Source organism: Natrix helvetica (genome assembly GCF_964273705.1).
Source record: "Natrix helvetica genome assembly, chromosome: Z".
Lineage (NCBI taxonomy): Eukaryota > Metazoa > Chordata > Lepidosauria > Squamata > Natricidae > Natrix > Natrix helvetica.
In genome coordinates, this window is record NC_138554.1 from 58,691,437 (window position 1) to 58,705,561 (window position 14,125).

Genomic DNA, 14,125 nt, shown 5'->3' on the forward strand with positions numbered 1-14,125 from the left:
TATGCAGATATTTTGTCTTTTTTTGGTAAGCCTACTTTATGACAGCATAGGTGATAAGAAAAGATAGGGAAGCTGTTATTTTCTGGATCTCAAAGTCAGAGGATTACAAAACGCAGTAAAAGCCTGGATCAGAAATGCCCATTCTTAAGACAGGGCAATTTCCATGGAGACCCTCCTGCTTAGGTTTGTTCCGCTTTAAAGATAAAGAAATGCATTATGATTCATCGCCTATCTTAGCGCCTTCCAGAACTTATCCTAAAAACTTCGAGAGTTTGTAGATCACCACCTTTAAAAACAGGCCTCCAATGACCAGGAAGTTATTCGACCCCTCCATTTTACTAGCGTCCATCTAATCCTCCTGGCCGCCGCCCCAACCTCCCCCCGCAACCCCACTTCGGCGGTAGCTGCCCCTTTATCTGTGCAGGACTTTCCCCCACTCCGACCACCTGCATCAGCCGCAGCCGGTGCTCCATTATTATCTGCTTGCGGCGCGCTTCCCAATGGTAGGCAGCCATTCTACAATGTGTTATTCTGAAGCTTGGCGAGAAGAAACCACACGACCTTGGTCGCAGTGACAGAGGGTTTCACGGTCAGGTGAAAACTCACAATGCTCTGATGCTGGGCAACTCAAGAGACGCCAGCCGCTCCTTCCTGCACGTAACACAATTGGCCACCAGAGAGCAGCGAAAACAAAGAGCCCGATATTTCTTGTACTTTAAAGCGAGGAGGGAGGTGGAGAGGAGGGAGCATGATGGATGGAAACAATGGAAATCTTAAAAGTCCCGATCAAATTCGAGGAGCGAGCTGGCGGTTATCGGTAAGGCAAGCTCCCCTTCCGAAAAGTTCCGCTTTGTAAGTCTTTACTGTGAAGTTAACAAGAGTTGCGCACAGTTTGGCAACAGTTCAAACCGTGGGTCTAGTAAGGATCTTTAAATTTTCGTCTCACTTTGCTGGGGAAAGAAGTAATGACTACGGTTGCTCAGGAGAGTAAGATATTATTATGCTAAGCACATGTTTTTGAACACTGGATCATGATTCCTTCTCAGCCTGATCGGTTGAAGAAGGCTTGCGAGCCTCTTTCCCAATAGCGATGTTTGAGTTATTATGGAAGTCTTGAGTGTATCCGAGGATGGTTCGTTGCGAAGTAGAAAGGTGCAGACCTACGTTTATGAACTAACTTCATACAAAAACAGAGCCCCGTAGACTTTTCTAGTGTAGCGTTTATACGAACCCAGCCAAACCCCATTAGGCTGAAAACCATGGTTTAAGGCTAAATGTTTGCGAACACAAGCAGGCGACCTGTAACTCGGAATTCCTTTGAATAGCTGGTCCCAAATTTCGCGTTTCGGAGAGCGATTTCCAAGGGAGGAAGCCGCTTGCCTATATTCTGGAATGTTGTCTCCACCCTGATTTCATGCCGTTCATAAGCGAGTCGGGAACTCAGAGTGCCCCAGGACGACTTTTCACGGATAGTGAAACTTTTCACGGGCAGTGAATGCCCTTATGTCAAAGGTCTTCAAACTTGGCAACTTTAAGACTCGTGGACTTCAACTCCCAGAATTCTCCAGCCAGGAGAATTCTGGGAGTTGAAGTCCACGAGTCTTAAAGTTGCCAAGTTTGTGGACCCCCTGCCCTATGTAATAAACTATGCGACTGATTGGGGGGGGGGGATAAACTTTGCACACCTGCCCGGGGACACACTGTGGCTTTATTTTGTTCTTTCACATAAGGTGGGTTAAGGTACAGATTTGGGAACTAAAAGTAAATCATGCCGCAAGGACGCGCTCAGCCCTCACATCCCTTTCAAACAAGTCCCGGCCCGAGCGGAGTAGGATCGGGGACTCTCGCGAGCCTTTAGTTGGCCCTCTCCTGCTCTCGACGCCAGGACCGGCTCCGCCCCTTTGCAGCCATCCACGCTCCAGGCAGATGCTGACTGGTGCCGAAGAAGCCCCGCCTTCTTTTCCTCGCGACCGCAGCTTCCAGTTCGGTAGCTGATGGTTAGGCGCGTGAGGAGTTTCTGCAGTGCCGGCTGGGTTTTTGCGGACTGCGGGTGTTCAGTTGTCAGCTGGGATCCCTGATGGAGGTAAAGTTCCCGCTAGTTCTCACTAGGCAGATCTGAGTTTGGTCTGGATCTCGGCGTCTATTTTCCGTACTAAACTAATTTTATGTTAGAAATCGAAATAATGTTGTAAATTAAAAACTGAGGAGTTGTTTCCCTTTCTCCAGGGAGTGATTACAGACCACACTTCCCCTCGCTCGGTGGTTGTTACCTAAATCCAGGGCAATGGCCCTAAGCGGGCAGTTTTTCTACTGTTCAGATTCTCTAAAAGAAATTGGCAGCTCAGAGATAAAAGATTTGGATCGCTTGGCTGTCTCTCGCCTGCCTGATAGAAGCTGCTCCGTGAGATTTGCAGCCAGATCTCTTTAAAGTAGTTTATAATTAAGGCAACAAAAATTAAAAACCCTTCTTTTTTTAAAATTAATCGCAGGAAGAAAGCAAAAAATAAAAAGCTCCAGGGAGTAACTTTCTGTGCAGGCAACTTCTCTAGTGCATTTGTGGGCTGAAAGTTTGCTGGTCCACGTTTTTAAATTGCAGTCTTAATTCTAAAAAGGCTACTGTGGTCGCCTGCAGTTGACAGGGCTAAGTTTGAAGCCTACAATCTGTCTGCTTTCTAGCCTGCTTCTGAGTGCAAACCTTGCTCTTTCTTTGTATAGTTAGTGGGGGAGTCCAAGGTATATAACATACATATCGAAATTCTGGTTATAATGGCCCAAGTCCAGCTGGGTTTAGGAAGGAAGGAAAAAAAATTTCTTCTCAGTATATATAAATATCCTTTCCTCTTATATATAAGGGTACCTGCTTTCTCTTAAGAGCAATAGTGCAGCAGCTATTATATTAGAAAGCATGATACAGCCTTGTTTTATAGTAAATTTGTGCATGTTTGTAATCAATAGTATTTTGAAGACTGATTGGAAAATTCTTCTTAGCAAAAATTGATTCCTGTTTTCGGGTTATGATTTAACCATAATTGTGGAGGGGATATTACTTAATTCTGGCTGATCATTATCTATCTTCTGGCATTTACGTGGATTGAAAGAGATTGTTTGTTCTTCCTTTAGAATAATAAAGCAAAAATACTTTCTGGTACCCTAATTACTACATACACTAAAGCCTGTTTGGATTAAATTCATGAAATTTTATATAGTAATAACATTTTTCATAAGTCCCAGTCCATTTGATCAGAATGGATTTAACTTGCATTTGTTACTTTGTTTCCCCAAAAGTAAGACAGGGTCTTATTTGCTTTTGACCCCAAAATAAACACTTCGCCTTATTTTTGGGGAGATCTTATTATTTTTGAGGCACAGGAGGCGGTGAGCTGCTACTGTGTTGCAGTATTTTTGGGGAGGGCTTATTTTTGGTGGAGGACTTATTTTGGCACATGCAGCAAAAGCCCGATTGGACTTATTATCCGGGGAGGTCTTATTTTCAGGGAAACAGGGTAGAATTTAAGGTGCAAGAACACATTTTGTTTGTGAAAAAATTGTGTGTGTGTGTGTGTATAAATAAATAAATAAAATAAATGAGAAAAATCTTATAATACAAAAAGTAAAAAATAATTGTGTTAGCTATAGACATTCTAAATTTTGTTTTAGGATAATAATTTTTAGGCCAACTCAAAGAAAGGGTAGAAGCTTTGGAGATCAGAAGATTTTATAATGTGGATTGTAAAGAAGGATCTTTAGCAATAGTCTTCACCAAAAATTTTCAACAGAATCTGTGGAATCTCAGCATCTCCTTTTTGTTGCAAAGGAATGCCACCATAGCTATTCTGTAGGTGGCTTCTTTATTATATGCCAGGTCAATGTAAAGTTCTGTTAATTTTAGAGTTCAGTTAATTTTGATTTATTTTGGATAGCTGAAGAATATCCTCATATATGATATAGGCCCCTGAAGAAAAACTACATTAGTTTTGTTCTTAATATCCAAAATAATGGACTCCGCATATGTGGCAAACGCTAGGATGATGAAGATTAAAATTACATCTTTAGACAATATTCATGCATAGCTAGCTCAATACAAATGCTGTATACATTCATGGGTTTAAATTATTAACTCTAACTCTTCTTGTCACAATTTCTTAGCTGCCGTGAGCAGTGATCATCTACTGGTGCTTTTCAAGATTTGATGTCAATTCAATGACTATGGGGAATCAGTTGGCACCTGTGCCTCCTTTCCTGCCTCACTTGCAGGCTCTGCATGTGGTTGTAGTTGGATTAGATGCAGCTGGCAAAACATCTCTGCTTTACCGTCTGAAGTTTCAGGAGTTTATCAAGAGTGCACCTACCAAGGGCTTCAACATGGAGAAGATCCGGGTGCCACTGGGAACCTCTCGCATCATTACTTTCCAAGTATGGGATGTGGGTGGCCAGGAAAAGCTGCGTCCTCTCTGGAAATCCTACATGCGCCGAACAGATGGGGTTGTTTTTGTAGTGGACTCAACAGAGGTTGAACGTTTGGAAGAGGCTCGAGTTGAATTGCACAAAATTGCCCATTCCTCAGACAACCAAGGAATCCCTGTGCTTGTGCTGGCCAATAAACAGGATGTGGCTCACGCACTCTCTGTAGCTGAGGTAGAGAAGCACCTTGGCTTACATGAACTGTACACTTCAACATTGAGCCACATCCAAGGTTGCAGTGCCATTAGTGGACTAGGCCTCCAGCCAGCTCTGGAAAAACTCTATGAAATGATTCTCAAACGCAAAAAACTCCTTCGCAATGGTAAGAAGAAGTGCTGAGAAACAATGTTTCCACCTGGACAAAAGTAATCATTCCAAGCATGATTCATGGAAACTAATGAACCAAGTCTTTAGTTTCTTCCTAGGTGGTTTTTAATTATTGGACTAATGAGTTGTTGAATGTCTAAACATTTATCATGTCTACTTTCCTGTTACCCTAAAAAGAATGAGCATCTGCCCAGACTGAAGAAGGAGAAGCTTTTTTCAAAGTAGTGGGTTGTGCTCTATGAGTTCAGCAATCCTTTCATACTTAAGTTTACCTTTAAAAAATATCTTCTTGGGCTCTTTTCAAAGACTCTTGTTTTTTACAGAAAGCATAACTTAAATTATTAAACAGATTGATTGTGGACTTAGGTAAAGCATCTTTGTCATCTTCAATATATTAGTCATACAACTGGAGTGTGGAGGGGCTACTAACTTTTTTGGGGGAAAGCAAGCATCAGATGTTACCACTGCTGGACCTCAAGACACTATATAGATATCATCATTTACTCTTCTCAGCATTTGCAGATTGCATGAACAAGAAGAATGAGGAAAAGGCAGCTGCAACTGTTTATATTTTCTTGAATCCCTCACTTGTTCTAATTATGGGAGTCTCTATTTGTTTTTTTAAAAATGAAACAGCCAACATCTCCATCTCCTTAAGAGCAAAGTATGCCTTATTCCCAGATAGACTAAAGCTTTGGCATAGTTCATTTCAGAAATAAAATATTGATTTTAGCTTTGCCTGAGAGGATGAATTGCCTTTGAATGTTATGCTTGGAGAGAAAGGTAAAGGGACAGAGCCGTTCATGAAATGAGAGGATCATGAATGGCTTTAAAATTGCAGGTGTTTATTTTCAGATAATACTTTCCACTTCCAAGCACAACTACCAGAAGACTAGATTTGGCACTTGGCTTATACTTTGACAAAGAGTTTGAATTGAGGCAGAACTTCCAAATAAATTTTTCAATGCCTAGGTTCTTCTTACACAGTAAAGAGTAATTTAAAAAAGCAAAAAATTGTTACAGGAATAAAATGCAACTGCATACGATTAATAAATTCAATGACTTCATGCTGTGAGTTTTTAAAAAACTTTTTCCATTTATCTTTACATTTCCTTTGCTTCGGTAGACAAAATTGAACATGTATAATGTTTTTCTAAGCACATAATCACTCCAGTCAGACAACTCATATCTAGGCTGAAGGGCAAAGGGAGCATCGCCCTTAGGCACAGTGGTGCTCCCAGTAGTTCTAGCTTCCATCAATGAGATCAAGTAAAATTTTACATGATCTGTTTTGAAACCAAAAGAAATTTACCATCTAGTAGCTTGATGCAATTCTACTAACGCAATTGGTAGAAACATCACTTTCCAGATTCATTTTGCAAAAACATTTATGTTTATAGTGAAGATAATAATTCATAATTTAGATCATGTGTTTACATGATCAAAAATAAGTTGTTTTGCTGATGGGTAAAGAGTTAACATTTGTGCTTATTCATTTTAAATTGGGCATATCTTGCACATTTTTTGCAGTCTGCAGTGGCAGTTTAACCACTAACTCCAATTCTTCCTAATCAAATTCTTGCTGGATTGTTATTTGGTTTCAGCTGAAATTATTGCTTAGTTTATAGCAGGTTTTTTAAAGTTGATACCCTCCCAAATATGTTAGATAACCTCTTTGTAGGGTGGAAATTATACCCTTTTTTTAGCTTCAACATATCAAAGATCATATTAACTTGGAAATGGTTATTGAGTGGGAGAAATCTTTCAGTAAACATCTTTTTCAAATATCCCCATTACATTCCAGCTCACAAGGACTCCTGAATATATATTTTAAAATACTTAATTATCCTGTCCAAAATTATGTATACTTTTTCCATTTGCTTCTAAAGGTTTCATTTCTGGACATGAGAGAACAGAACAGTGCAGGAAAAGACTTCTCTTTCCAAAAAATTTCAAAATGCTAGAAGTGACCTATTGAGAGGCACTTCCAAAATGAGATGCCCTTGTATGCCCCTAACTTGAAGTTTTAAAATACATTAAGAAGGATACGATACATTCATTTAAAAATTAGTAATTTGACCCTTCATTCCAACTCTGTAAGAAAAACCAATTGTGATTTATACAATGGTGAAGTGATAGCTACTTGGTTTTCTTTTTTTGGTATGTGTATTCCTTTTTCCTCACTGAAGGGGACTGCAATGAGGCATTATTAAAACAGGTTCTAAAGTCTAAGAAAGCCCCAGTTCAAATGAAGCCCTTTGTGTTAGTGATTCCCTGACTTTTCCAACTTAGCATCCTGAGACCATTTGGGGATACAGCTTGCATCTCTCAAACACTGAGTTGATGCCATGTACAAAGATGGGAGTAATAATACAGTACCTTACTTCTTGAGGGCATGATTCAAGAAACTGTGCTACACCTGTCTTTTTGATACTGCACCACACCAATAGCTAAGAAGTGGTTTCGGGTTTGTAATTTAAGGACAGCCCAGAGCAACTCTTCTATTCACAGTTCTGTTTGACTTTTAACCAAAAGGAATTTTTGTGTAGATTTTGCCTAGAGAACATATTCTACGGAAATGAGAGGTAATTTATGAAGAATAATGCTTCAGGAGGAGGAAGAATATGCAGTATACTTTAAAAAATAATTCTCAAATTTTCAAAACTGAGTGCCTGAAAGATCTGCTGTCAAATAGTCAAGAGCTTTGTTCTGAACTTGATAGCATTCTCCCACAGCATAGGTGCTTTCTCCTTGGGGCAAATATAGGAGAGAAAGTATATTTCAGATGATTGCCCAGACAGGCACTGCCTTGCAATGCTCAAATAAGGGGGATGGGATGGGAAGCAGCAGCTGGATCATAAGAGAATTGAGGGCAATGGGTTTAACCCTGCTCCAGAACACTTATATAAGTGCTTTCCAAATCCAGCCTTGCTCTGGCACCACTCCCAGGATTAGCCCTGTTGACTCATGATCCTCCTGGGCAGATGTTCAGTCTCTGGTATGCAATTGGTTTAATGCTAAAATGCTGCCTTTACATGCTTTATAGTGCAGGTAGGGAGATAGATATATCTTGGAAAACAGCTTTGAAATGTAAGTCTCTCCATATAAGGAAACAAATAAATTGTGTTTTTTAAAAAGTGCCAAGCTATATTAATTAGTTAATCTCCTCAGCCTCAGGTTTCTTAAATCACAGCTATTAGCTATTAATATCTAGCAGTTCAAAATCTGATTATAAACGTGGAGGGGTGGATTATTTTATTTATTTTTTAAATAGATGTGGGAGGCAAATAGTGATCTGGTTGTTACTCTGCAATTGGTAACATTCTGCATGAGTCTAGCATGCTCTGCTCAATACTTCAGTGCCTTCTCAATCCTATGGGTTTTGGAATAAAAAACAAAAAAAACTGGTCTGTATATTTAATCCAGGTGAAAGGAAGCCCCAGGTAACTTCCGTAAGGCAGAAGGAATGCTGAGTTCAGCAGTGTGGAGGAAAAATTAACTACAAAGTAGTTTCTTCTTAATTAATTCCTTAGGTCAGAAGAATCCAAAAGCAACTGCCTTCCATCTTCAACTTCCACCCACATACATGTTGTCCTGCAGTAATGGGAAAGGGGCTGAAGGGCAGCCTGTTTCATGAATGAAACTGCTTCTTCAGAATAGAAGAAGTAATTTCTAACTAGAAGTGGAATTCTATATGTGGGATGTACTAAGAAAAACTGAAGATGGAGATGTTGTTGAATTATTTTTTCCACCTTCCTTTTAAAAAACTTCATGCCAAAGCCAGCAACATTCCATCACTGATTAGAGAAAAGTGTCATGTTAGTAAAAAATCTGGGATAAAATCTACAAGTTTTCTTTTTGAAGGGAAGAATTTTCAGTCGTACTGGAAGCAATGCAGTCCAGATGGACTTTTTCATATTTATGAAACATAGTGAACATATTAATAAAACCACAAGTGTAAGTTGTGATATATTTTCATAATGGTTAAACCTGACTCAAATGCTGAAAAATCCAATATATACAATACATTTATAAAATCCAATCTATCATGCTCTAAACTTCAGTGAAAGTTCAAACAAAAGTATTTAAATCTAAAGCCCTTTAAATATGTTGTCTCATCAGTAATGACTCCTGAACTTCTCTTTCAAGATTTAAAATCATATATGAAAAATCCCATAATAGCAATGTTTTAAAACAGTTCTCAAATTGCAGAAAAAAATGTTTTAAAGGGATTTTTAAAAAATTCCACGAGGAAGAAGTTTTTGGTGCTCCTAAAATTTTGATAGATACAGGTCTGAAAAATAGTGACTAACACCAATGGAAAGATGGGGAGTGGGATTTAGCTATGGCAGTTATGGAAAACTTTATATTGAAATGCTTTCTACAGAATGTATGTATTGTTACATTAATATCATTATATTATATACATTATTATATATGCGTGTATGTAATTGTATCATGGTATTTTTATTAGAAAGAGGGATTGGATATGTTCAAAGACCCATTAAGCTAAACCATTTGCTACATTTTGTATGCATGTCACATGCTCCATTTTAGCCAACTTTTGTGACTTGTAATATATTTAAAATCTGAAACAACTCTCATTTAATTTTTATGGAACAGGGACTTGTAATCTTCCTTACAAGAAAGTCTCCATTTCTCAAAATCACAAAAGTCATGTTCAAAATATAGTTAAAGTGACTTCTGTTGCCAATGTCAGTGATGCACATATATTCCTCTTGTAATCTAATGTCAACATCCTTGACCTGTAATAGAAAAAGGCTGTGGCTGGAAATGGTAGCCAGAAATTGTTGACTTCCTGAATTGATCTGCTTCTATCATAAAGACTGAAAGACTAATATTGAATATACTATAGCCTGTATGAAATAACAGCAAAGCAGTATCTCATCCTGTTGTCCAGATCATTGGGAATTTGCAACTTGGGAACTTACACATCTGATTGCCACCAGCTTTGGAAAGGCTGCAGTGAAGAATACCTGTAAGCACCAAATTTGGTAATGATAGTAGCTTGCCAGCACCCTTGGCATGCAAGAAACAAGGCTTCCTGTTGAGAGGATAGTGATTTGCAACAACCTTCAGATTTCTTTACATCAGACTAGCATCTCCTCTTAGGGAGTGTTTATGTATGTGTGGTTGAAACTTGGACCTTGAGATGAGCTGCAGGTGTTGCCTGCAAAGTGTTATCAACCGTGTCTCTCCAAAGGCAGATGTTTGTACAAACAGGCTCTCCATTTACCATGAATTTAGAAGAACTGTCACAGAAAATGCCTCTTTTGCAAATACGTAGCTAACTAGGAAGGGATGATTGAAAGGACTTGCCATCCTTTCTTAGTGTTATGTTCCTCCTTGAAGTCTTTGATAATTCATCAGTCCAGCAAAGCCAAATCTTTCAGATTCCTGCATTAGAAACAGCAAAAGCTTTTTTCAAAACCTCCTGGCAAGAGAATGATCAGGAGCAATGAACATGTTGCTGCTGCTATTGCTACTACATTCATACACAATGTCTCACACACAGCCTAATTTCAAAACTATGTGTGGAAACACTGCAGAGTCTTAGAAACCAATTGGATCTCCACCTTTCTCCTGTTTCCTAACACTGCCCCAACCTAACCCCTAATTGGCACCCCACATTGCCAAAGAGACTTCCTTGCCCCAATGTCAAGGAGGAGTCTTAATTAGTGGGATGCTATCAGATGGAAGTTGCTCAGGCAAGAACAGCAGGAGGTGGTGAGAGAGAGATATGCTTCTCTGTCAGACATAGAGAAAGATGAGCAAGATGCAGGAATGCAGCTGCACGTGTTAATTATAGTTTCATGTGCCATTACTAGCAGTCTTCCCACTTGCAAGGAAGGAAATCTTCACCTACAGAGTTACCTCAGAAGCCACTTGTTGCATATTTGAACAATGATTGCATGCATTACACAGGCAGAGTCATAAAGTATCAACCAGGAGAAGTGTAGTATTAATGCATATGCTGTATTCTCAGAACACAACTAATTAACCAACCACATCTTAGAAGATTAATGTGTGTTTTCAATCCATAGGAACTGTTTATGGTTCTGGATGTTGACTGAACCCAGAAAATTGAATTAATTGACTCAATACTGATGTAGATAATCATGTAAAAGTGAGTTTTATGAAGCAAACAAGCCTGGCAGAATAGCAACACATAGATGGTGTGATGTATGGTCAAGATGTTGAATTAGGACTTGGGGAAAAAAATCAAACTCCTAGATAATTTGGATATGGCTGCTGAAGAAGGCTAGGCATTTGGGCAACTCCTTCAGGCATGGTTTACTGAATTCAATTTTATGGATAGCACAACATACTGACTCATACTAGCCAAATCAAACAAGATAATCACATTTCAGTTTAAAAGTATTGTGTGAAGTCAGCATATCTCTCAGCTCAATCCTAATTATTTGACAAGGTAGAGGGAAGGGAAGCTCCACTTATGCTACCTTAAATTCTTAGAGGAAAAGCCTAATAAATACACATAGCTGTAAATGTAATAAATAAATTACATGGAAGTACTATATGCAATATACAGATAGCTCTCAGCTTACAACAATTCATTTGGTGACTGAAGGTACAATGGCACTGAAAAAAGTTACTTATGACTTGTTTTCAAATTTATGATTTTTGCAGCATCCCCATGGTCATGTGATCAGAATTTGGGCGCTTGATAACTGGCATGTATTATGACAGTTATAGTGTCCTGATGACATGGGATCACCACTTGAAACCTTCCCAACTGCTTTCTGCCAAGCAAAGTCAATGGAAGAAGCTAGGTTCCCCTTAACAACATGATTTATTTAACAGCTGCAGTGATTTGCTTAATAACCGTGGCAAAAAAAAAAGGTTTAAAAAATGGGGCACAACAAACCTAACTGTCTTGCTTAGGAATGGAAATTATATATTGAGGATTACCTGAACAATATTAGATTCTTAACTACAAGCAAGGCATTGATGGCTGGAATAATTAAGAAATCTTTTCTGTTGAAGAATAAAACTACTGAGTTTGAGCAGGTACAACTCTCCTTTTAAAAAGGAAGCAAAGATTGGGTGATTTAATTATTAAGTCAATTAATTACTGGAATACGGATTGCTTATAGTACTAAGATTGTAAAATTTTTACTTAACTCCCATTCCAGAGGTGGCTTGCTCCCAGTTTGGCCTGGTTCAGCCAAACCAGTAGTGGTATTTTGGCCTAGGTCGCAAAACCGGCAGCAACCCAGGCTGGCCACATCCCTGAACTGTTGCCGGCATGTTGTTTAGTAGTTTAGTAACGAAGCGCATGCAAAGCACACACAAAGCAAACCAGTAGTAAAACTGGGAGCAACCCACCTCTGCCCCATTCCTGTATCAGGAACATCAATGGAAGGGACATAAAAGCCAAGATGCCAACCATGACCATGTGATCAAAGTTCTACTTCCTTTTTTTATGTTCTTCATTTTGTATGGATCCTTCCACTAAAGGAAACAGAAATGTTAACACTGGGATTCAAAAAAGTCAAGATGGCAGCCACAACAATCTCTACTTCCTTTGTCACATGCAAAATAAAAAAGGGGTAGAACTTTCATCAAATGTTCATGGCTGCCATCATGGCTTTTTTGCCCCTCATCCCCCATTGATGTCCCTTATACAGGAACGGGGGTCAAAACTTGATAATCGTAGTATTGTAAAAAAATCTATATTTTGAATTAATTGCCTTAGTAATCAAAACACCCAATCATTGTTTCCTTTCTAAAAGGAGAGTTGTACCTGCTCAAGGTTGGTAGTTTTATTCAGGGGCAACACCAAGTCATCAGCAAATGCCCTTAACTTACTGTATACGTAAGTTTCTTTTTAAATTTTTACTTCGATTCTTGCAACATGTCTGATATCTCTAGTCAATATTTTCAATAATTAAAACAAGCAGGAGGGAGCAATAGGCATCCCTGTCCTGTCACTTTTTTGTATCCATAGTTTTGTTAAATCTTTCTTGACAATTATTTGTGATTTCTGTGAAATATAAATCTTATCCACTTAATAAAATTCTCTCCAAAATGCATATCTTCCAAAATTTGAACAGGAAAGCCTGTTTCAAATTGTCAAGGTCCTTTTCTGTGTCTATGCAGTATCAATGCAGTATTTTCCACTATGTTGGGCCAGATATTCCAAAATGTCCACTTTATTTCTGCATTAGATGCACAATACACTGATTCGGAGGACTTTAAAGATTAATATACAATTGAAACCAGAACTTTTCCTCTTAGAACTGATGAATAAACAATGGGGGGGGGAAAAGAGAAACTGATTGAACACTTGACTTTTTAAACCCCCTTATTGGAAGGAGGCAATGAAAAATCATTTTAAACTATTATTTTAAGAGAACCTTTTACTTGATGTTTCCTGTTGTATAAACCTCATAAGGGGAATATAATTTCTTCTACTTAGGAGTTACAGAGAACTTCAGTTTTCCCATAACTACAACAAAACCAACAAAAGACTAGAAAGGGAAAGAGAAAAACCCATCATTGTCGTGACAAGATCTCTAAAGAACCATAGAGTCTGTTACCAGTTGAAACCACTGCCCATTGTGAATTTCTTTAAATAAGACAATTAGAATTGCTTCTTCCTTCCTGAGCAAAGAGGAAATGGACTTGAGTTTCTGAGTAAGGCGCAAGCAATTTCCCCCCCACAAACTGCAAACAACATATTCCAGGATATCAATTGAAGGTGGTGGTGAAGAAATGGCAGGAAAGGCATTAATGGAGAGTGGATTCTTAAAAAGAATCCAAACTTAAGGATAAACAAGATAAACCATAGTTCTCCTTAGAGGAAGACTTCTTGCCCTATTATAATTAATTCAGAATGTAATCTTGAGGCAACTTAGAGCTTATGAAGGATAAAACTGCATAGATTTCAACTTCTGCAGCTATATCTTTTATATTACTTGATCAGATTTATTTCCATTCCTGCTGTTCTGTATAGTTTTATCTGCCAACAGCTGCAGAAACGATTTTTTGATTTATTTTTCTGGTAACACTTCAAAGAATCATGTCATTAGACAATACTTTTATTTTGAACAAACAATAAAGACCAACACCCCCCCCCCAAAAAAAAAAATCAGGCAAGCTTTCAATTGCAATGAACAGGTGTTGAAAGAAATGTCCTTCTGGGTTCAGCTCCAAGTGGGGAAAAAGACACTGGAGACATGGAGGCTGCTTGGAAAGATGGTTTTAATGGTGGACAGGACCACGTGGCTTGAGTCCTGAACAGAAAAGGTGATCACATGCTTCAATGTTGGGAAGAAGAGAAGGGGCAAGGGAG

At 38.7% G+C, this 14,125-nt stretch overlaps 1 protein-coding gene across 3 annotated transcripts; it reads left to right on the top strand.

The window, feature by feature from the left end:
- The first annotated feature begins 723 nt into the window (after window positions 1–723).
- On the top strand, window positions 724–6,003 carry ARL4D (ARF like GTPase 4D). 3 transcript variants are annotated; one of them, XM_081971607.1, is made up of 2 exons: window positions 724–817; window positions 4,147–6,003. In XM_081971607.1, the coding sequence occupies exon 2, from the start codon at window positions 4,201–4,203 to the stop codon at window positions 4,798–4,800; it is 600 nt and encodes a 199-aa protein (XP_081827733.1). In that variant the 5' UTR covers window positions 724–817; window positions 4,147–4,200; the 3' UTR covers window positions 4,801–6,003. The 3 variants fall into 3 exon arrangements, with proteins under 3 accessions (XP_081827733.1, XP_081827734.1, XP_081827732.1); XM_081971608.1 differs by lacking the exon at window positions 724–817 and adding an exon at window positions 821–852; XM_081971606.1 differs by lacking the exon at window positions 724–817 and adding an exon at window positions 1,727–2,083 and having other exon boundaries at window positions 4,147–6,002.
- Window positions 6,004–14,125: the final 8,122 nt, after the last annotated feature.